Source organism: Anas acuta, chromosome 26 (assembly GCF_963932015.1).
Source record: "Anas acuta chromosome 26, bAnaAcu1.1, whole genome shotgun sequence".
Taxonomy (NCBI): domain Eukaryota; kingdom Metazoa; phylum Chordata; class Aves; order Anseriformes; family Anatidae; genus Anas; species Anas acuta.
The window spans coordinates 5,015,449-5,035,385 of NC_089004.1; the positions used below are offsets into that span (position 1 = coordinate 5,015,449).

The window sequence follows — 19,937 nt, forward strand, 5'->3', positions numbered from 1 at the left end:
CTTGGGGGGGGGGACACGGGGGGGACGTTCCCAAAAAAAAAAACCCCTCCTTGATGTGTACCCAGGATGGGGTGGGGGGATTTTTATTATTATTTTTTAATTATTTTTGGTCCCCCCTCCCACCACCCCGCACGGTAGCATCGTCCCGGCAGCTCCTGTTTGCCTTGGGCTCGGTTCAGGCGGCTGGCGGCCGTGCAGCGGCACGGGGAGGGGGGGGGGCCCCCATCCAACCCCGCAGCTGGGGGACGTGGCAGCCCGGGGAGGGGGGGCCCAAAACCTCCCCATTGCTCCCAGCACATGGGGACGAGCCCAGCCCCATTAAGCGAGGTGGGAACTGGGGGTCTGTCCGTCCATCCAACAAGGTTTGGGGGGGTCCCTGGAGGATGTAGGAAGGGGGGGCTCATGCACGTGGACCCCGCGTTGGGCTGCGGTCCCGTACCCCCCCCCCCCCCTCCCAAGCCCTGGAGGATGCCGTAATGGAACAGGCTCCGTGTTTGGGGCCAAAACATCCCCTCCTGCTCGCAGGACAATGTTTCCTTTTTAAAACACGGTTTGGCCAAATCCAGGCATTTTTTCGCCCTTCTACTGGATGCTGCCGCTGGCGAGATCAAAGGGGACGGGGCAGCGGTTTGGGGGGGGGGAACGGGGGGGGACACGACAAGGGGAGTTTGCCAAAACCACCCCTTTTGGGTGCCGCGGCAGCCAAAATCCGTCCCTCTCCTCCTCCTGCCTGGAAGGAAAAATGCTGAGGATGGATGCAATGGGTTGGGGGGTGCTGCTGAGGGAGGGGGCACCTGCCCCCCCCACCCCACGTGCCCCCAAAAAGCTGGCAGAGGGTCCCCATCCCCATTCCCGGGGGGTCCCTGACCCCATAATGGGGGGACATCGGTGGGTGCTCCCCCGAGGGCATTGCTGGTGGCAGCACCCTGGGGGGGGTGAGGGGGGGTGGGGGGCAGGATTTTTTTCCACCGTCTGCTCAGCTTGGTCAGAGGCAGCTCCTGGTGTTATTTTGGGCATGGGGGGAGAAAATGGGGGGAAAAATGGCAAAAATGAAGACGCAAAAAAAAAAAAAGGATGGCTCCCCCCAGCTCCCATTGCCCACCAGCAGCTTTGAATTCCCCCCCCCAGAAAGCCTCAGGGAGATGTGCCCCATCCTGCCCCCCCCCAAAAGGAGCAGGGCAGGAGGGGGGCTCCCAAATTCTCCCATCCCTCCTTCCCCCACGCCCCCTCCGCAGCCCCGCTCCCACCCCGGGGTGCTGGGGACCAGGAGCTGGGTGCAGGGGGGTGGGCAGGGTGGGACGGGTGCGGGAGGTCCGTGCTGGGTGTCCCAGCCCAACCCCACATTCCCGAGGGTTGGAAAACTGCCTGGGGTCAGGGGCTGGGCTGGGGGGCTGCAGCCAAATCCTCCTGCTGCGCCCCCCCCCCCCTCTCCATGGGGCCAGAGGGTGTGGGACCCTCCGACGCCCCCCAGCCCCATGGATCTGGCAGCTTCCCGGCCAGATCCACGCCCCACCTGAATTGTGTCACCCCAAAAAGCATCTTCGGGGACCAAAATAACCCCCCTGCCCCCCCCCCCCACAGGAGGTGCTGGGCGCTGCTGGGTCCTGGTGCTGGGGAGGGGGTCCCTGGGGACCCCACGCTGCACCCACAGATGGAGCAGGAGGGGTTCCCACAACGAGGTGGCTTTGGGGTCAAAACCCCAAAGGTCAAACCCCTCAAAGGGCAAAACCCTAAAGGTCAAAACCCCAAAGGTCAGACCCCAAAGGGCAAAACCCCAAAGAACAAAACCCCAAAGAACAAAACCCCAAAGGGCAAAACCCCAAAGCTGAGCCCCCCCAAGGCGCAGGTGCAGCGCAGTCCCCGACTGTGGGACGTGGGCACAGCGAGCGCCCCAACCCCCTGCAGGATGCGCCCCCCCGGTGCTCGGCCGGGCTCAGCTGCTTCTCGTTACCTCCCAAACCCCGTCCAAGCTGGGGCTGGAGTTCCCAAATTGGGGAAGGGAAAAAAAAGGGGGGGGGGGAGCAAGCCAGGAGAATGCTGGCTGACCGCTCGTGGGGCGCACGGGCACGTCCTTCGGTGCCACCGGTCCCCGCAACAGGGATGGGGATGCTGTTTGCCCCCCCCCTGGATGGGTGCAGCCCCCCCCCAAAATCTCCATGGGGGTGCCTCTGCGAGCGCCGCTGCTCCCCGCGAGCACGTCCCCGGCGCTGGCCGAGAACAAAGGCGGCTCTGAGCACCAGCCACGAGCTGGAAAGCTACTTGGGAAGCAGCTCTCGCTCGCTTTCCTTTTTTTTTTTTTTTTTTTTTATTCCTTTTAAATAATGGAAAATATAATGACAGGGCCTAAATTAAAATAATAAAAGAAAGCAGCCGAAAAGCCAATCCAAAATAGGAGAGAAACCCACGTTTCAGGCTGAAAGGGAACACGCACAGGCAAGGGATGAAAGGGAAAAGCAGACGTGTGCACGCTGTGCTCGGCCCCGCTCCGAAGCCGCCCCTCACTCCCCCCCCCCCCGAGTGCTGGCAGCCCCCCCCCCGGGGCCCCCCCTGATATTTTTGCAGCTGCGTCCCCCCCGTGCGCCCCATCCCCAGCGGCTCCTCTTTTTGCGCCACGCTCAGCACCCTCAGTGGGGTGGATGCCCAAGGGACAGGGGGGGGCTCAGGGGCTTCTCCTGCCCCCCGTGTGTCCCCGGGGGGGGCAGCGGGGGACACGGGAGGTGCCAGCTCCCCGTCCCTGCTGCCATGGCGGGGTTGGGTCCAGCTGCCGAATTCCTGGCCGTCTGGCCAAGAGGCACTCGCTGCGCTCCTGCCGCTCCCTCCGGACAAGCGGAGGAGGAAAACAAACGGTGCTCGAATTTGGATAGGGGGGGGGATCCCCGCTCCCCATCCCCAGGTGGGGACACGGAGGGCTCTTGACATCCTACCCCCGTGGGAGGGGTCATTGAGAGCCAGGATTTGGGGGAAAACGGTGGGAATTGGTGAGCCAGGTGGAGAGGGGACCCCGGCACCGGTGCGAGGTGAGACCCCAATTTTTGCCTCGGTCCCGAGGTGAACCCGGCACGGCCCCGGGAGGCAGCGCCTCACGCCACGCATTCCTCTCCCAGTTGCTTTTTAGATATATTTGAGGAGTTACAACTCAATATCTCGCTGTTCAAAGCGAGCTGGTTCTGGAAAAAACATCCATTCCCCCCTTTTCAAGCTATTTTTGAAACCTTTGGCCTTTGTTCATCCTCAGGATCCAGCCCATAAATAATAATAACAACATACTTAAACCCTTTATGATGACAGCTCGCCGAAGCTGCCAGAGCGTTTTAATTCTCCAGATGTCGAAAAATCTGACTCAAAACTGGAAGTTTGGTAAATATTTTGTGTGTTTTTCATTTCACGGCCACTGTTTTTTTTATCACATGAACCAGCGGAAGAAAAACACAAAGTGGAGCGGCTATTTCTGGGGCTGGTTGGAGACAAGGTGAGCTGGGGGGCCGGTGTCTCCCCTATCCTGCATCCCAGGTCCAATATCCCATACACTTCATCTCGCATCCCATATCCTATGTCTCACACCCCATATCCTATATTGCACATCCCATATCCTGCACCTCTAATCCCATATCCCTTATCCCACATCCCATAGCCACCACCCCATATCTCACATCCCATATCCTGCACCTCTTATCCCATATCCAAAGATCCCATACCCTATATCCTCCACATCCACATCCCATAACCAGCGTCCTGCACCCCTTTTCCCATATCCAAAGATCCCATATCCCCATATTGCACCCCTCCCAGACCCCGCTACATCCCATATCCATCTGTTGCGTATCCCATCCCCAAGCACTGCATCCCATACCCCACAACCACCTCCCATAACCAATATCCTATACCCACCTCCCTCATCCCATGCCCCATACCCGCTCCCAGCCCCACAAAGCCACGGGGGGGGGGTCCCATTCCCTCCCCTTCACCCCCACCCACCCCAATTGTTGGGGTGCTTCAAGGGAGCGAAACACCGGCCGCTATTGACTTTGGTCAGGGGACGTTTCCCTTCTCTCCGCTGCACGCCGAAAAACGTCAGCAGGAAAAAAAAAAAAAAAAAAAAAAGAAAAAAAAAAGAAAAATAATAATAATAAAAAAAAGCAGGCTTTTAGCACAAGTCCTGGAAAAAGCGAGTTTCGGGTTTCGCCACCGCAGAAGCAAACAGGGCGCGTGGCCGCCCTGCCCGACGGCGAGCCAGCGCATGCGGTGGCTGGAGCTCGATGCTCTCCTCCTCCTCCTGGGATGGGGGAGCCTCCTCCTGGCTCTGACAGCCCCCTCCCTGCCCCCCCCCGCAGCCCTCCTGAACGGCAGCCCAGTTTTTTTTGGATGGGGACGTCCCGTGAAAGGCTGGCGTGGAGCTGCCCTCCGCCCCGCGTGCCGGCGGGGACGTCACGGGTCGGATCCTGGCCCCCACGCGCGCCCCTGTGCTGGGTGGTTTGGGGTGGGGAGGGCAGAGGGGGGGCGTTGTGGGGGTACCACACGGGCTGCAGCCCCCTGCACTGGGACCCCCAGAGCTGGGGACCCTCCCCATGCCCCAGGTACCCCAAAACCTGCCTGTCCCCACACTCCAGCAGCTCACGTGCCCAGTTATTTTGTGCCCTGGGGTACCCCATATTTTGGGTACCCCATACCCTGAGTACCCCATAACCTGAGTACCCCATATTCTGGGTACCCCATACCCTGGGTACCCCATATCAGGGGTACTCCATAACAGATGTACCCTATACCCCCATTTCCCTATGCCCCAGGCACCCTGTACCCCGAGTGCCTCGTACCCCAAGTGCCTCACACCCCAGTTTCCCCACACCCCAGATGCCCCACAACCCCCTTACCCCACACCCCTATTCCTCCTATTTCCACTTGTCCATATCCCAGGCACCCCACAGTCTGTGTACCCCACCCTTCAGTCCCTCCATACACCGGGTACCCCATATTCCCAGTGCACCGCACCCCATTTTCTCCATACCCCCCCACACCCTGTACCCCAATTACTCCATCCCCATTCACCCCATACCCTGAGTTCCCCACACCCCAGTTTCTCCAGACCCCAGGGACCCCCAACCCAAGCACCCCACGGCATTTCACCATCCCCCATCCCCCTCTTTGCCTTGGGGGATTCCCAGCCCTGTGACCTTGGTCCTACTCACAGGGTGCACGGGGCTCCCCGCACCCCCACAGCCCCAAACCTCTGCCCACAACCCTAAAACATAAGACTGGGGCACGGGGAGGGGTCCCCCAAAACCACCCCAGGCAGGGGGTGCCGGAACAACCCCACTGGACCCCCTGCTGCCATCCCACCCCCTGATAAGGCGACCTCCCCCCCACGTGCCCCTCTGCTTGTGCTGCGCTTGCAAAACCCGTAGGATTTCCTGAAAAGCCCCGCTAGTGGGGAAACGAAACCAGGGCTCGGAGATCCCTCCCAGCTCGTGCGCTCGGGTGGCCGCTGCATTCGCAGCTGCGGCGTGGGGCAGGATGGAGAACTGCTGCCTGCGCTGCCGCCTGCTCTACAAGCAGTGCTGGGGGGTGTGCGTGGGGCTGGCCATCGGGGTGGTTTTGGTGGCCCTGGTCGCAGCCCTCGTCTCCGTGCGGGGGCCGCCGGCGGGCTCGGAGAGGCTGGACGAGCTGGAGACGGCGCAGATGGTGCTGCAGGTGAAGGTGGCCCAGCTGGGGCATGCGCTGGCAGCCACCGACCAGTCCCTCGCCGAGGTGCTGGCTGTCACCAACAAGTCCCTCGCCCAGACGCTGGATGTCACCAACAGGTCCCTCGCCGAGACGCAGGGGCAGTGGGAGAGCTGCAGAAAGGAGCTGGTAGGTGCTGGGGAAATGGGGAGGGGGACGTCCCTTACTGGGACACCCCCTCCCAAGGCACAGGGGTGCGGGGTTTGCTTTGCGCTGCTCCCAGCCCGGGGAGGGGGGAAAAGAGCTGGTGCCTGAGGCCGTGTCCCCTGTCCCTTTCTGTCCCCGCGCTCAGGACGCGGTGAAGGGCAGCGTCTCGGAGCTGACCCGGCGTTTAGCCCAGCTGCAGCACCACGGGGATGAGCAGGAGGCCAACGTGGGACGGCTGCAAGGTGAGCACCGGGTGGGTCCCTGCCCCCTGGGACACCCCTGTCACCCTGCTCCCTGACCCTCACCCTTTTTCACCCCCCCCTTTAGAGGACAACAGGGAGATCAAGGAGAAGCTGGAACAGCAGCGGCAGCAGCTGGAGGAGGCGCAGAAGGACAGGTGAAACCCCCTGCTCCCCCCTGCTCCCCCCCACGGTGGCCCCAGCCCCGTGCGCTGTCCCCTGACTCTCTCTGTCCCCCCCAGGAGAGATCTCCAGTCGCAGATCTGGGACGCTTTGGCAAGGATCGGGTCCGGACAGAGCTGGCCTTCGAGTGGCACCAGCGCGACGCTCCCCAGCGTGGCCGTGCCCCTCGTCCTCCTGGCTCTGCTCTTCGTGGGGAAGCTGCTGCTTTGAGCACGGAGCCACGGTACAAGCCATGGACCTGGCTTGTACCCCGCCCCGCAGGGCAAGGGGGGATGGTTCCCATCCTGCTGGGTTGAAGCTGGTGGTGGCAGCTCCCCCCCCATGGGGACGTCGCGTGGGGACACCCTGGGGAGGCGTTCTGCAAAATGTGCAATGGGCAGGGTGAGATGGGGAGGGGGCAAAAGCAGGGGATGGAGACCTGGCACTGCCCCGGGGCTGCTCTTACGCAAGGGGTTCACAGATACTACGCAGTTAGGTGGGTTTGAGCTATTTTCCAATAAAAACTCATGAAAACCCAAAGTGTTTTGTTGCTCCAGCATCAGGCCAGCCCCCTCCTGGCACGGCGTGGGTTTGTCCCAGCCGAATTTACCCACGGCCGAGGCCGGGGCCGAGCACCCTCCCACGCGCTGCGCAAACCAAGCCCGTGATGGGCTGTGACCTGCAAGAAACCACAGCCCAAAGCGGAGCTGGGCAGAAAAAAACCCACGGGCAGCACCCGGAGCAACCCGGGCACACCCCGGGCGGCCACGAGCGTCCCCGTTCCCCCCTCCCCGGCATGGACCCCGCGGTGCCCAAAGCCACGCTGAAGGTGCTGGGGCTGAGCGCGGGGCTGCTGGTGCTGGTGGCGGCGGTGACGGTCTCGGTGGCCGTGCTGCTGTGGCGTTCGGAGGCTCTGGGGATGCTGCGGGGCTGCCGGGAGCGGGCTGCCAACGAGAGCCGGGTGCTGGAGCTGCGCCTGGCCGAGCTGGAGCAGGATCGTGCCCGGCTGCAGCGCGCCGTGGCCGAGAGCGCACGGGCAGAGGATGCGCGGCGCCGGGAGCTCGCCCAAGCACGCCAGGAGGGCAAGAAGCTCAATTCCAGCTTGGCATCCTGCAGGGAGCGGGCGGTAGGTGCTGCGGGGATGGGGAACTGGGGGGGTCCCCGGCCCCTCAGACCCTGCTGTGGGGTTGCATGGATGCGGGGAGAGCAACGATGCCCGGGAAGGTTGGGGAGGTGGCTCCTGGCGCGGCGCAATGGCCAAAACCGTGTCGATGCTCCATCTCCGGGGGGATTTGGGGCAGGCTCGTGGAAAATCCCAGTGGCAGTTGGGGTGTGGAAAGCCCCCCTCCGGTTCCTCGTGCCTGGCTGGGGGGGCAGCTATTCTTAGCAGCGCCCAAACCGAGGCACTCCACACGTATAATTAACCCATCCCAAAGCAGCCACCGAGGCCGGAGGCCGGTGCGGAGCTGCCTCTCCTCTCCTCTCCTCTCTCCTCTCTCCTCCGAGGTATTTTTAGCTGTGGACCCAGCTGGGAAAGGGCCTGGCCCCAGCTCTGCGGCCGCGGCCGGAGGAAGAGCGGGGCCCACCTCTCCTCTGCCATCCGGCCAAACAATGGCCTGGAGGGGCTGGAAAATGCTCCGGCGTCCCGGGGCTGGCGCCGGCCACGGGGACCCGACTGGGGCGAGCTCATGGAGAGCAGGAGCCCCCCGTCCCCACGAGGCACCCACAGAGACTGAGCAGGTCGGGGTGCGCCCCCTGTGCATCCTCACCAAGGCTGCGCTCAGGCTCTCCCTTTGCTCCAGGGGATGAGTTTTTCCCCCCAAATCCACATCCCCACCTCCTGGAGAAACCTTCCCGGCGTGACGAGGGGGACACGAAGTCACCGGGAGCACGAGGGGTTGCTCTAAGGACACCAGGGAGGGTGGGCAGCAGCTGAGGAGCTGGGACGATGCTGCCCACCCCATTCCCACGCCGTTTTGTCCCCTGTCCCCAGGCCAGGCTGGAGGCCAACGCCACGGCGCTGCGGGACGAGGCGCTGGCGCTGCGGCGCGAGAGGGCTGAGCTGGCCCGCAAGAACGCGGCTCTGCAAGGTGCGTCCATCTGTCCGTCCCCTGGGATGTCCCCGGGACCCCAGCCCGGGGTGCTGACCTGGCCACCCACCCCCTGGGGACAATGCCCAGCCGGGTGGCTCAGGTTTTGGGGTGCCCCTTTCGCCCCGCAGAGGAGCTGGCGCAGGGCACGGAGGAGGCGAAGGAGCTGCGGCGGTGGCTGGAGGAGGCGGAGGAGCAGCGGCGAACGCTGCGGGCACGCGGGGAGAAGTGTGAGGCTCGGCAGAAAGAGCTCGAGAAAAACCTGTGAGGGTCCCATCCCTTTGCCGTGCCCCCCCTGGGTGCCCCCCCCAGGGCTGCGGTGCCCCCTGACACGGCTCTGCTCTGCCCGCAGGAGGGACAACGCGGCCGAGGTGGAGGCGCAGCGACGGCGGAGAGTGGGGTCCCGCACGGCCAGGCGCAGGTGCCCCCCTTCCCGGTACATTTTTTGGGGGCTGCCCTGCTGTTTTGTGGGGTTGGGGGCTGGGCAACTTGGGGAGGGGGCTCCTCCAGCACAACCCCTCGTGGGCACAGCTCTGCAGGTGCCACCGCGCCCCTTTTGTCACCGGTGTCCCCGCTCACTCGAGGCTGTCCCCTCTCTTGCAGGAAAGGCTGAAGCCCCGCAGCATCCTTCCTGCCCCCCCCCACCCTCTTTTTTACCAGCACAACGACCACGCTTGGGTACGGCACCACCACCGCGCCGGCACCGCCGTGGGCCCCCCCTGCACCCACCCGGGCTGAGCCGAAGCGGGGTGCTGGGGGTACCGGGGCCGTGCCCATCATTCCCAGTCCCACAGCGCCCCTTAGCACTGGGACCCAGCAGCAGCTCAGCCCCGCTGTGCCGGGCAGCATCAGAGCGGAGCCGTCGCAGCGAGACCACCACCGCTGCCCTCACCCACCTCCACGGGCACCCAGGGGCAGGGCTGGGGCTTTTTGGGGTGCTGGAAGCCTTTGGTGGCCACCACCTGCTTGTCGCAGCTGATTTATTGGAACAGGATCATGTCCCGAGGTTATCCAAAAGGGTTTATTCATCATTAACCGCATTTATCCGCGGATTAAACAGACGTGGTGGTCAAGCACCTGCTGTGGTTAACCTGCGGTCAACCCCCCCCCCTCCTCCCGGCTACTACTCACCTAAAAATGAAGCCAGTTCTCGTATAGAAAACAAAATATTGCTCAAGTTTGGTCCAGAAACATCCCATATGTGCAGAGACATCGCTTACCTCGCCGCAAGCACCGGTGTGGGGTCAGGGCTCAGCCTCGAGGGATTTGGCACAGGGGGGGCTCCGCACACCCCAGTGCCTGCAGACACCCCCAGCGTGAAGTCCTTGACCTGCAGCCAAAAGCACGGCACGGTTTTGGGGTGTGCACAACTCAGCCAGCTCCAATTAGCCCAGCTAATTAGCAGCACCCCAAGGGTGGGCAGCAGGAGGCAGAGGGAGGGCACTTGGCAACCCCAGGTACCCCCAGGGGGGGTGCTGATAGGGGCTGTGGGGCCGAGCTGGGGAGGGGGGTGGGAGGGTGTGGGGACAGGGACCAGCAGCTGCTGCTGTTTCGCGGCCACTTCCCAGCTCCTTTGATCTTCCCGAAGGACGGTTTCCAGGAAAGTTGCCGATTTTCCTGCCGCTGCCACAGCGATATCCTGTGCAGAGGGCAGGGCGGCTGCGAGGGGCCGAGCGCAGGCATCCGGCCCCCCCCCAACACACCAAACCCTGGGGGTGGGGGGAAAATCGCCCCTATGGTGGGCAGCCAGGCGAGGCTGAGACAAAGGGGGGGCTGCAATAGGGTCCCAAATCCGCAGTCCCCAAGCGCGGTCCCACACCCAACGATTTGGGATGGGCAGGACCCGCTCCCATGGCCCGACCTCGATGCAGCCCTTGGCACAGGAAGGATTAATTATAGACGGGCGGCTAATTGGAAAACGGGACAAAGAGGCAGGGTGGGCACATGGCAGGGGGACTGAGCCCCCCCGTGGGGATGCCCCGTGGGGATGCTCGGGTACCCCAAAGGACGCAGGGAGCCCTCGGGGATCGCGTGGCCGCGGCGAGCATCCCATCGGCGAAGGCAGCGCCGCGCCGGGGTCCGGAGCCAGCAGCGGGGTCAGGGGCCAGCAGAGCCCAGACAGAGTCCCCACGGCGGGGCTGGGGGGGGAGCGGAGGGGGTGAGTCACCGTTATTTGCAGCTCAGGAAGGAAACGCGGTAGCTGAGAATGGATTTGGGACCGACACCGTCCCCGGCACCGCAGACACTCGCGGGCCCCAGGGAGCGTGGCACAGCGAGAAGGCAGGAAACGGCGAGCGGCTCGGCTGCGGCGGGGTCAGCGCCAGCACCTCGGCACCCCCCCGCTGAGTCCCCCCCTCCCGAGGTCCAGGCATCCTTCGGGGCCGGCTGGGGAAGGGCCCCAAGGAGCGGGGATGGGGACGCACGCGGTGGTCAGGACCCAAACGCGGCCCCGTTCAGCACAGAGCCAGGATCTGGGATGGTGGAGATGCTCCGTGTCCCAGCCTGTCCCCAAGCTGGGCGCTGTGTCCCCCCCCCTGGGCTCACCGCTCCGCCCTGGGGACCCCAAATCAAGCGGGATGGGTGGCTGCAGCCCCACACCCCCGTGGCACAGGATGGCAAAGCCCTTGGGGGGTCCATCCTGCACGTGCCTGGCATCCCCGGCAGCCCCACAGATCAGTGCTGACGCAGGCAATGGGGTCGAGGCCACTTTTGATGGGGTTTGAGGCCACCTTTGATGGGATTTGAGACCACCCCATGGGCTGGGGCACCCCGCCTGGCCTCTGGGCTCTCAGCCCCACGGCTGCACCCACCCTCACCCATTCCCCACCCCGGCACCCCGCGGTGCCCACATCCATCGCCGATTTCCTCGCGTGCGGGGTGAGGCTGGGGAACGGGTCCCAGGGGAGAGCTGATCCCTTATGGGGGGGGGAGAGGCTGCGCTTTGCCCCCCGCCTGCCAGCAGCCGGGAACAATAGCCCTCCTGCAAACAGAAGCTGCACTGTGATAACCCGGCGGGTCCGAGGCATCCGGAGAGGCAGGAAGGAGCCCAGCAGAAGGAAATATTAAATAGGGCAATATAAACACGGCTCCGGGGAGCAAGCTCCACCCCGGCGCGGCCCCATTGAAAGGGGCTGCCGTGGGGTGGGGTGAGCAGAGCCGCGGGGGGAGCATGGAGAAGAGCGGCTACGCCATGGCCAAGTTCGGCTTGGAGACCAAGGAGGCGATGCCCAGGCGGGACTGCGGCTTCTACATGAAGTACGTCTTCCTCTTCACCTCCCTCATCCAATTCCTCATCATCCTGGGGCTGGTGCTCTTCATGGTCTACGGCAACGCGCACGCGGGCACCGACACGCACCTCCGGCTGCTGGAGGAGCAGCTGCAGGACCGCTACAACAAGATCATCACCCTGGGCGGCAGGAACGCCAACCTGACCCGCGCCCTCAACACCACCCTGAAGGAGAAGCAGGGGCTGCAGGGCGCCCTGCAGAAGGTGCAGCGCGAGCTGGAGAAGTGCAACAGCAGCCAGCTGCCCAACGCCACCCCTAAAGTGAGAGCTGGGATGGGGAGCGGGAGGGGGAAAATCCCATTTAACCCATCCCCAAGGGATGGAGGAGGGGGTTTGGGGTGCGGGCAGACCCTGTTGGTGATGATGTGCCCCCCACCCCCAAGCCCTGGGAGCGCCCATCAATGGGGTTCCCACCTCCTGGGTGAGCCCCCAGAGCCACCGCTGCCAACTGGGGGGGTGGTGCCAGAGGGAGGTGTGGGGGGGGCGTCCTACAGTGCTGACCCCCTCCCTTTCCTTCGCCCAGATGCAGGAAATGATGAAGGCCATCTTCATCCAGAAGGTGATGCTGGACGATTACCGCTTGACCGTCAACCTCATCAATGCCAACTGCAGTGGTAAGGGGGCCCCAACCCCAACCCACCATCCTCCCCCCCCCCCAGCCCTCCGGGGACCCCCAGCACCCCCAGGGCACCCCCAGCACCCCCAGGGCACCCCCCGAAGCACACCTCTCCCCCCTGGGGCCGGGCAGGGACACCACCCCGCGATGCCACATGGGGTGGGAGAGGGTGCGGGCGGGCAGGGGGGCGCACACTATGCACCCCAACCCTCTGCCCCCCCTCACCCCGTGCAGCCGAGAAGGCTCAGCTGCGGAGCCAGCTGGACCAGACGGCCCTGGCGAGGAAGGAGCTGGAGAACAACTGCGCCAAGGGGAGCGCGGAGCTGGCCAAAACCAAGCAGGAGCACGAGGGCTGCCAGCAGGAGCTGCTCAGAACCAAGACCGAGCTCGCGGCCACCAAATCCCAGCTGGAGCTGCCGAAGCACGAGTGCAACCTCCTGCGCTCTGAGTTCAGCATCCCCCTGCAGCGCATCAGGGAAACCATCAACCCCTACAGCTGCGGCTCCACGCACGAGGAGCTGCGGCGGCTGGCGCAGCGCGCCGAGGAGTTCTTCCTCCAGCAGAAGAGCCGCGAGGCCGTGTACCAGGAGAAGGGCGCCTGCGAGCTGAACCTGCTGCAGTGCCAATTCAACGGCACCCGGCTGAAGCAGGAGCTGGAGAAGCGGCTGCAGGAGGCCGACAAGCAGCTGAAGGGCGGCCAGGAGGAGAAGAAGAAGCTGCTGGCGGAGAAGGAGCAGCTCAGCAAGGAGCTGGGGGAGAAGAGCAAAGCCGCCCTGCAAAGCAACTACCTGAAGCAGCAGCTCAGCATCTGCGAGGGCGCCAAGGTGAGGGGGCAGCTGGGGCACGGGGACAGCCCCCGGGTGTCTTCCAAGGCCGCTTTGGGAGGGCGCGAGGCTGGGCGCACGCAGCCTTCTTTGGCACGGGCACTTTTGCACGGGCACTTTCCAGCCTTGCCTTTTTACCCCAGCGTTTTCGGACCCGCATTTTCGCCCGTGCGCTTTTGCTCGGCCACTTCTTACGTGCCTTTCTTCAGCCTTGCGTTTTTTACCCTGATATTTTCAGACCTGCACTTCTTCCCGTGTACTTTTTCCCCGTGCACTTTTTCCCGTGCGCTTTTTCCCCGTGCGCTTTTCAGCCTTGCATTTTCTTTACCCGAGTTTTCGGTCCTGCGCTTTTGCCCGGTGCCGCGGCGCACCCCGGGCAGGGACAAGCTGCGGTGCCACCCTCAGACCCTGCTCCCCAGAGGTGCCGGGAGCCCTCGGTGGCCGTGCCGAGCCCGGCACCGGTCCCGTGGTGTGGGGCAGGGCCCTGAGAGCCAGCACCGTGCCCCTTGTCCCTTAGCGGATTGACGCCTTCGACCTCACCGGCTTGTGGGGCAGCGCGCGGCCGGGGACCTTCGCCAGCCCCAACTCCTACACGGATTCTCTGAGGAACCCCAGCATCTTCAGCAGCATAGGTGAGTCTGTCCCCAACCCCAACAGCCCCCGGTCATCCTTGGGTGGGCACCGACCCCCCCTGCAATGAGGGTCCCCCTCCAGGCTGGCTCAGCCCCCGCTGCTGTCGCCCCACCAGGCAAAATGAGCATGGAGGAGATGGAGCGGTTTCTGCAGAAGCTGATGGAGCCGTACGTGGCCACGCCGAGGAACCCCAGGTGAGGGGGGTGGGGGGTGGGAGAAGCCCCCAACCCCCCGGGTGCAGAGCGGGGGGGCTGATCCTGCTCTCCCTGCAGCGGCTAGCGGCCGAGGGGCGCGGGGGGAGCCGCGGCGAGGGGCTGGAGGACAGGAGCAGGACAAGCCTGGAGCGGCGTTTCCCACTGCACCGATGGAAAACTGCAACCGGGAGCGAGCGGGGAGGGGGGCCGCATCCCCCCCCCACCTCTCCCCTTCCCCACCCAACCCAAGCCACCCCCTCCCCAAACGCTCGGCCTGGCTGGCAGATGGAAATAGAGGCAGCGCTCAGCACCGCCACGGCTCGCCATGCGTCTGCTGCGATGCCCAAAGGAGGGGGGGGGGAAAAGAGGTGGGAGGAGGGGGCGCAAAGGCCAGGGCCAAAGGGGGAGTGGGGGGGGGAAAGGGAACATCCCGTCCCCGCTGCAGATGGGCAGCTTGGCGGAGGAAACGGCAGCCAGGAAGAGCGCGGTGGGGAGGCGGGGGGGGGCTGTTCCCAGAAGGGGCCGAGCGGCGGCCAAAAGGCTGCCCCGAAATGATGGGGATGGGAGGGGTGGGGGGGAGAGGGGTGGGGGTGCGAGGGATAGGGGAACAAAGGGTGGGAACCCCCAGCTTTAAAGAGGGGGGGGCTGTGGGTTCAGGCATCCCTTTGGGTGGCCGCAATCCTCCCCCCCCCCCCCCGAAACCCACCCCCGATGGCAAACCCGGAGCTTTCCTCCCCCATGGGAACCCCTTGGGCACCAGCGCCCTGAGCCCCCAGCCCAGGAGCAAAGCCCAGGCAGCCCCCCCCCCCCATCCCCCAAAATCCCTGGGGTCCCCGGCGTCCTGGCTTTTGTCACGCAGGGTGGGGGGGGGCCGGGGCGCATCAGTGCGTGCAGGGGGGGCCAAGCCCGGTGATTAATCGCCGCTGCCACGCTCTGATTTATGGCCCCACTTCCCTCGCCTTCCTGTTTAAAGAAGCTTTTCCTGACACCCCCGCCTGCCGGGACGCCCCCCTCCCACACCGCCCGCACGCCACCAGCACCTTGCCCCCGGCATGTAGCACCCCAAGGGCCCCCCTAACCAGCACCCTTGGGTGCCATTTGGGACCCCCCCAGCCACACAAAGCCATGCGCTGTGGGGGGCCCGAGGCACGGGGACACCACCAGGTCCCCCTGTCCCCAAAGTGCAGGGACAGGGTGGGATGGGGGGGACACAGCAGGGCTCAGCCCCTGCCCCCCCATGCAGCCCAGCTGGGGAGCACAGGGACCCCCTCGCTGCTGGAGGAGCCCCTGGGGCTCCACCACAAATAACCCCAGACCCCAAATGAGGGGGGGAGAAGGACAAGCACCCCCAGGAAGCGCCACTTTTAGGGCCTTCCCCAACCCCACCGAGCCCAAAGCAGCCACGGAGCAGGTGGGGGGCACCCAGGCACTGGACTGGGGCTGTGGGGCCACGCTGGGGGCTGGGACCCCCAAACCACTGCCCTGGGGAAGGTGTTTGGGGTGTCAGGACGGCCCCCGCATCCCCCAGGGCCCCGTTCCGTGCTATGGGAAGGAGATGCCCAGGGGTGAAGCCAAGGTTTTTCCATTCCAGACACTCCAGCTCCTTGTTTATCCTCCTGGCCAGGAAACGCGGCCTTTCCCACTGCTTTTTTTCCATAGCTGGGGCTCAGGACATACTCCCCCCACCCCACAGCCAAGGAAAAAAAATCACAGCATCCTGCCACGGGGCCACCGAGCCCTGCGGGGACCGCAGCGGGGGGCAGAAAAAGGATGCCAGAAGCAACCCAAGGCACCACGGTTTAATCCTATTACTGGGGTTGGGGGGGCCATGCCCTGGCTCCCCGTCACTTGCCGACGCAGAAATCCCTGAAGATGATGTCGAGGACGTCCTCGGCGCCCACGTGCCCGGTGATGCGCCCCAGGTGCCTCCTCGCCAGCCTCAGCTGCTCGGCCGCCAGCCCCAGGTCCCGCGCGCGGTGCCGGCCGTAGCGCGCCAGGGCGGCCGCGCAGTCCCCCAGGTGCTGGCTGTGCCGGCGCTGAGTCAGGCTGGGCGAGCCGGCCAGGGGGTCTCCACACCTAGGGAGGGGGCAAAAAAATAAAAAAAACCACCCTGCAGCACCCCCTCTGCCCGTACGGGGATGGGGGAAGCGGTGTCCCCTCCCCAAAACCCGCCCCGTGCGCTTACAGCTGCGCCAGCTGCTGCCCCAGCAGCTCCAGCAGGCGCTCGACGCCGTCGCCAGTTTTGCAGGAGAGGAGGGTGGCGGGGGGCACGGGGGGGCCCTGGGTGCAGGCAGCACGCAGAGCCCCCGCGTCCCCCCTCAGCAGATCGGCCTTGTTGAGCACCAGGATGCAGGGGGCGGAGGGGGGCACCAGGGACCCCACGGCAGCCCCCAGCGCCGCCGGCTCGGCGGGCACGGCTGTGGCGTCCAGCACGGCCAGCACCAGGTCTGCCCGCTGCAACCTGCGGGGACAGGGACACGGGGACACATCCTGACACCGTAAAATGCGTGTGGGGTGCCCCCAGATCCTGTCTGTCACCCCCTACACCCCCCCCAAATCATGGTCCCCAACTCACCGGTCCCGTGCGCGGCTGACGCCCTCGCGCTCCACGGGGTCGGTGGCGTCGCGCAGCCCAGCGGTGTCGCTCAGCACCACGGGGTAACCGGTGACATTGAGGGACACCTCCACCACGTCCCGCGTGGTGCCCGCCACCGGGGACACGATGGCTGCCGGGCGCTGGCCTGGGGAGGGGGGAAAACGGGGCGGGGGGAGGGAAACGGGGGGCTCAGGGTGGGGGCGACACCGGGGACCTCGTGGCCGCGCGGCGTCATCGGGGATGGGGAGGTGGCTGCTGTCCCCAAAGTGATGGAGGGGGGTTAAATGTCACCAGCAGCCCCCCCCGCGCCCCACTCACACAGCAGGTTGAGCAGGCTGCTCTTGCCCACGTTGGGGGGGCCGGCGATGACTGCGTGGACCCCCCCGCGGAGCAGCTCCCCCCGGCGCCCGTCCTGCAGGTGGGCTCCGAGCTCCTGCTCCAGCGCCCGCACGGCTGCGTCCACTGCGGGGACACGTCGGTGAGGGGGGGGGACGACACGACAGCAGGGACAAGGTGCCGTGCCCCCCCCCGCCACCCCCTTACCTTGAGACAACACCTCTTCCTCCACGTTGTCATCCTCGCTGAAGTCGATGTAGGCTTCGAGGTGGGCAAGAGCCTGGGGGGCAGCGAGGGGGACGAGGCTGAGCGGGGCCGGCCACCGCGTCCCCAACCCGTTCGTGCCACGGGAGAAAAACCCAAGCACCCGGACACCCCCCACCCCAAAAACACCCCCTTTACCTGGGTGAGGGTCTCGCTCCAGCGCTGGTAGAGCCTCCCCAGCTCGCCCTCCATCTGTCTCAGCGCCTGGCGCCGCTGCGCCTCGGTCTCGGCGTGGATGAGGTCCCCGAGCCCCTCGGCCGCCGTCAGGTCCAGTTTGCCGCGGTGGAAAGCTCGCCGAGTGAATTCGCCCGGCTCGGCGGGGCGCAGCCCGGGCAGGCGCCCTGCCACGGGGCCAACGGGTGAGCCCCGAGTTTGGGGGAAAGCTCCGGGAGCACCCCGGGGTGCAGGACCCAAAGGAATTGGGGTTGGGGTCAGGGGGTCTCACCCAGCGCCCGCAGGACGCCGCTCACCACCGCCGGCCCCCCGTGCACGTGCAGCTCGGCGCAGTCCTCGCCCGTGAAGCTGTGGGGACCTGCGGGGTGCCCCGGGCACGGCTCAAATGGGTGGCACCGGGGGTCCCCAAAGGGATTTGGGGAGGGGGAGCAGGAGGGAGCCCCCCCACCAGCAGCAGTTTAGGGTCAGGGACAAGGGGGCAGCGTTGACCGCACGGTGCCGGGGATGCCAAGAGGGGCTGCGCCGTGCCATGGGGGGCACCCAGAGCCCCCCAAAAAAAAACCCTTCCAGGCACCCAGACCCACAGCACCAGGGATCCCCATAGGGATTTGGGGAGGGGGAGCAGCAGGGAGCCCCCCACCAGCGGCTCAAGCTTAGGGTTGGGGAAACGGGGGCAGCGTTGACCCCACACAGCCCCGACACCACGGTGCCGGGGACGCCAAGAGGGGCTGCACTGTGCCATGGGGGGCACCCAGACCCCCCCCAAAAAAACCCCTTCCATGCACCGAGACCCCCCCCAGGCACCCAAAACCCACCGTGAGCACCCAAAACCAGCCAGGCACCCCCCCCAACTCCCCCCCCCTCACCCCCCACCTGGGAACCAGACGACGAGGCCGCGGTCCAAGGGCTCGGCGGTGGCAGGGTCCCGGATGCGGCGCAGGGCCATGACGCGGGGGGGGGGCAGCTGGGGGCACCCCGTGAGGCTTTTTAGGGCCCCCCCGCTGCCCGGCCCGCTGGTGCGGATGACGGCCACCCCGCAGCGCCCGTGGCCGGAGGACACGGCGAAGATGGTGTCGCCCCCCCGCGCCGTGCAGCACAGCCGCTGCTGCGCCCACCTGCTGGGGGGGGGGGCGTAAATATTTTGGGGGGGGTCCCCACGCACACCCCAAAATAGAGCACAGGGGTGTGATGCCCCTCCAAATCCCCCATGCAGCACCCCTGTGCACCCCCCCTCCTCCTGCAGACCCCCCCTTCCCCATGCAGCCCCCCCCTCCCCGTGCAGCCCCCCCGTGCACCCCCTCCCCCTGCAGACCCCCCCCTTCCCCGTGCACCCCCCTGTGCCCCCCCCTCCCCATGCACCCCCTCCCAGTGCCCCCCCCATGCACCCCCTCCCCAAAACCCCCACCCCCAACCCCCCCCTCCCTATGCACACCCCCCGGGCACCCCCTCCCCAAACCCCCCCCCCAGCCCCCCCCCATGCAGCCCCCTCATGCACCCCCTCCCCCTGCAGACCCCCCCCAGCCCCCCCTCCCCATGCACCCCCCCATATGCACCCCCCCCACATGCACCCCCCCATCCCCCCCCTCCCCATGCACCCCCTCCCCGTGCCCCCCTCCTCCCTGTACCCCCCCCCCCCCAAAATGCCCCCCCCACCCCCCCCCAAGGTGCCCCCACCTCGCCCCCGCCGCGCTCAGCGCCCTGCGCAGCGCCATCACCCCCCGGCCCCCTCCTCTTCCTCCTCCTCCTCCTCCCCTCCCGGCGGCCTCAGCGCGGGAGCCCCTCCGCGCCCATGCGCGCCATCCGATTGGTCCGCTCAGCCTAGAGGGCGGGCTTTACACCGAGATCCCGCTTCTGATTGGGCGGCGGCGGGGAATGACGCGGCGCCGCCTGAAGCCGTGCGGGCGCCAGCGCTGCCGCCCGGCGTGGGGCACGGCGCTGCGAGGGGCTGGCCGAGGGGGTCCCCGCTGGTGCCCCCCCCCCCGGTCCCCTCCGGTCCCCTTCGGTTCCCTCCGGTCCCCCCCGGTCCCTAGCGGGCCAGCAGCGTTGCTGGGGCTCAGTCTCGTCCCCCACAGCCCGGGGGTCCTCCTGGTGGTCCCCCCCAGGAGTGGAGGGGATGCAGGGGGTGCAGGGGATGGGGGGGTGCAGGGGGTGCAGGGGATGGGGGGGTGCAGGGGATGGGGGGGGTGCAGGGGATGCAGGGGATGGGGGGAGTGCAGGGGGTGCAGGGGGTGCAGGGGATGGGGGGGTGCAGGGGATGGGGGGAGTGCAGGGGATGGGGGGGATGCAGGGGATGGAGGGGGTGCAGGGGATGGGGGGGGTGCAGGGGATGGAGGGGGTGCAGGGGATGGGGGGGGTGCAGGGGATGGGGGGGTGCAGGGGATGGGGGGGTGCAGGGGATGGGGGGGTGCAGGGGATGGGGGGGGTGCAGGGGATGGGGGGGGTGCAGGGGGTGCAGGAGGGATTCAGGGTGATAGAGGCAGGGGTGCAGGAGGGATGCAGGAGGATGGAGGGGATGCAGGAGATGCAGGGTGATGGAGGCAGGGATGCTGGCAGGGTGCAAGAGATGCAGGAGGGATGCAGGAGGTGGAGGGGATGCAGGGGGGGTTCAGGGTGATAGAGGCAGGGATGCAGGAGGGACACAGGAATTGCAGGAGGGATGCA

General features: G+C 66.2%; 4 protein-coding genes across 7 annotated transcripts; 3 read left to right on the plus strand and 1 right to left on the minus strand.

Moving 5' to 3' along the window:
* Nucleotides 1-5,429: 5,429 nt before the first annotated feature.
* Nucleotides 5,430-6,677, plus strand: LOC137844958 (mitotic spindle assembly checkpoint protein MAD1-like). Its single transcript, XM_068661715.1, has 4 exons — nt 5,430-5,844; nt 6,008-6,104; nt 6,190-6,259; nt 6,344-6,677. The coding sequence occupies exons 1-4, from the start codon at nt 5,509-5,511 to the stop codon at nt 6,492-6,494; spliced, it is 654 nt and encodes a 217-aa protein (XP_068517816.1). The 5' UTR covers nt 5,430-5,508; the 3' UTR covers nt 6,495-6,677.
* A 223-nt stretch (nt 6,678-6,900) lies between these two features.
* On the plus strand, nt 6,901-9,476 carry LOC137844957 (coiled-coil domain-containing protein 194-like). Of its 2 annotated transcripts, none has more exons than XM_068661714.1 (5): nt 6,901-7,389; nt 8,257-8,353; nt 8,485-8,617; nt 8,706-8,774; nt 8,957-9,476. In XM_068661714.1, the coding sequence occupies exons 1-5, from the start codon at nt 6,931-6,933 to the stop codon at nt 8,964-8,966; spliced, it is 768 nt and encodes a 255-aa protein (XP_068517815.1). In that variant the 5' UTR covers nt 6,901-6,930; the 3' UTR covers nt 8,967-9,476. The 2 variants fall into 2 exon arrangements, with proteins under 2 accessions (XP_068517815.1, XP_068517814.1); XM_068661713.1 differs by having other exon boundaries at nt 8,706-8,789; nt 8,957-9,468.
* A 1,969-nt stretch (nt 9,477-11,445) lies between these two features.
* On the plus strand, nt 11,446-14,218 carry PLVAP (plasmalemma vesicle associated protein). Its single transcript, XM_068661544.1, has 6 exons — nt 11,446-11,900; nt 12,163-12,253; nt 12,490-13,079; nt 13,597-13,711; nt 13,828-13,906; nt 13,985-14,218. The coding sequence occupies exons 1-6, from the start codon at nt 11,523-11,525 to the stop codon at nt 13,989-13,991; spliced, it is 1,260 nt and encodes a 419-aa protein (XP_068517645.1). The 5' UTR covers nt 11,446-11,522; the 3' UTR covers nt 13,992-14,218.
* Nucleotides 14,219-15,687: 1,469 nt separating this feature from the next.
* On the minus strand, nt 15,688-19,088 carry GTPBP3 (GTP binding protein 3, mitochondrial). 3 transcript variants are annotated; one of them, XM_068661543.1, is made up of 9 exons: nt 18,951-19,029; nt 18,150-18,394; nt 17,548-17,634; nt 17,241-17,443; nt 17,046-17,118; nt 16,821-16,964; nt 16,482-16,647; nt 16,092-16,367; nt 15,688-15,982 (listed from the first exon to the last, which is right to left on the minus strand). In XM_068661543.1, exons 1-9 carry the CDS (start codon nt 18,986-18,988, stop codon nt 15,751-15,753), a joined length of 1,464 nt encoding a protein of 487 aa, XP_068517644.1. In that variant the 5' UTR covers nt 18,989-19,029; the 3' UTR covers nt 15,688-15,750. The 3 variants fall into 3 exon arrangements, with proteins under 3 accessions (XP_068517644.1, XP_068517643.1, XP_068517642.1); XM_068661542.1 differs by having other exon boundaries at nt 16,821-17,118; nt 18,150-18,391; nt 18,951-19,088; XM_068661541.1 differs by having other exon boundaries at nt 16,821-17,118; nt 18,951-19,030.
* Between the last annotated feature and the right edge of the window lie 849 nt (nt 19,089-19,937).

Coding starts and splice junctions, on each gene's coding strand:
- LOC137844958 (XM_068661715.1), top strand. CDS start 5,509: ATGGAGAACTGCTGCCTGCGCTGCCGCCTGCTCTACAAGCAGTGCTGG. Junction 5,845..6,007: donor AGAGCTGCAGAAAGGAGCTG/GTAGGTGCTGGG, acceptor CCCCGCGCTCAG/GACGCGGTGAAGGGCAGCGT. Junction 6,260..6,343: donor GAGGAGGCGCAGAAGGACAG/GTGAAACCCCCT, acceptor TGTCCCCCCCAG/GAGAGATCTCCAGTCGCAGA.
- LOC137844957 (XM_068661713.1), top strand. CDS start 6,931: ATGGGCTGTGACCTGCAAGAAACCACAGCCCAAAGCGGAGCTGGGCAG. Junction 7,390..8,256: donor CATCCTGCAGGGAGCGGGCG/GTAGGTGCTGCG, acceptor CCCTGTCCCCAG/GCCAGGCTGGAGGCCAACGC. Junction 8,354..8,484: donor CAAGAACGCGGCTCTGCAAG/GTGCGTCCATCT, acceptor TTCGCCCCGCAG/AGGAGCTGGCGCAGGGCACG.
- PLVAP (XM_068661544.1), top strand. CDS start 11,523: ATGGAGAAGAGCGGCTACGCCATGGCCAAGTTCGGCTTGGAGACCAAG. Junction 12,254..12,489: donor CATCAATGCCAACTGCAGTG/GTAAGGGGGCCC, acceptor CACCCCGTGCAG/CCGAGAAGGCTCAGCTGCGG. Junction 13,712..13,827: donor CAGCATCTTCAGCAGCATAG/GTGAGTCTGTCC, acceptor TCGCCCCACCAG/GCAAAATGAGCATGGAGGAG.
- GTPBP3 (XM_068661541.1), bottom strand. CDS start 18,988: ATGGCGCTGCGCAGGGCGCTGAGCGCGGCGGGGGCGAG. Junction 16,648..16,820: donor CAGCCTGCTCAACCTGCTGT/GTGAGTGGGGCG, acceptor CCCCCTCCCCAG/GCCAGCGCCCGGCAGCCATC. Junction 16,368..16,481: donor GTCAGCCGCGCACGGGACCG/GTGAGTTGGGGA, acceptor CTGTCCCCGCAG/GTTGCAGCGGGCAGACCTGG.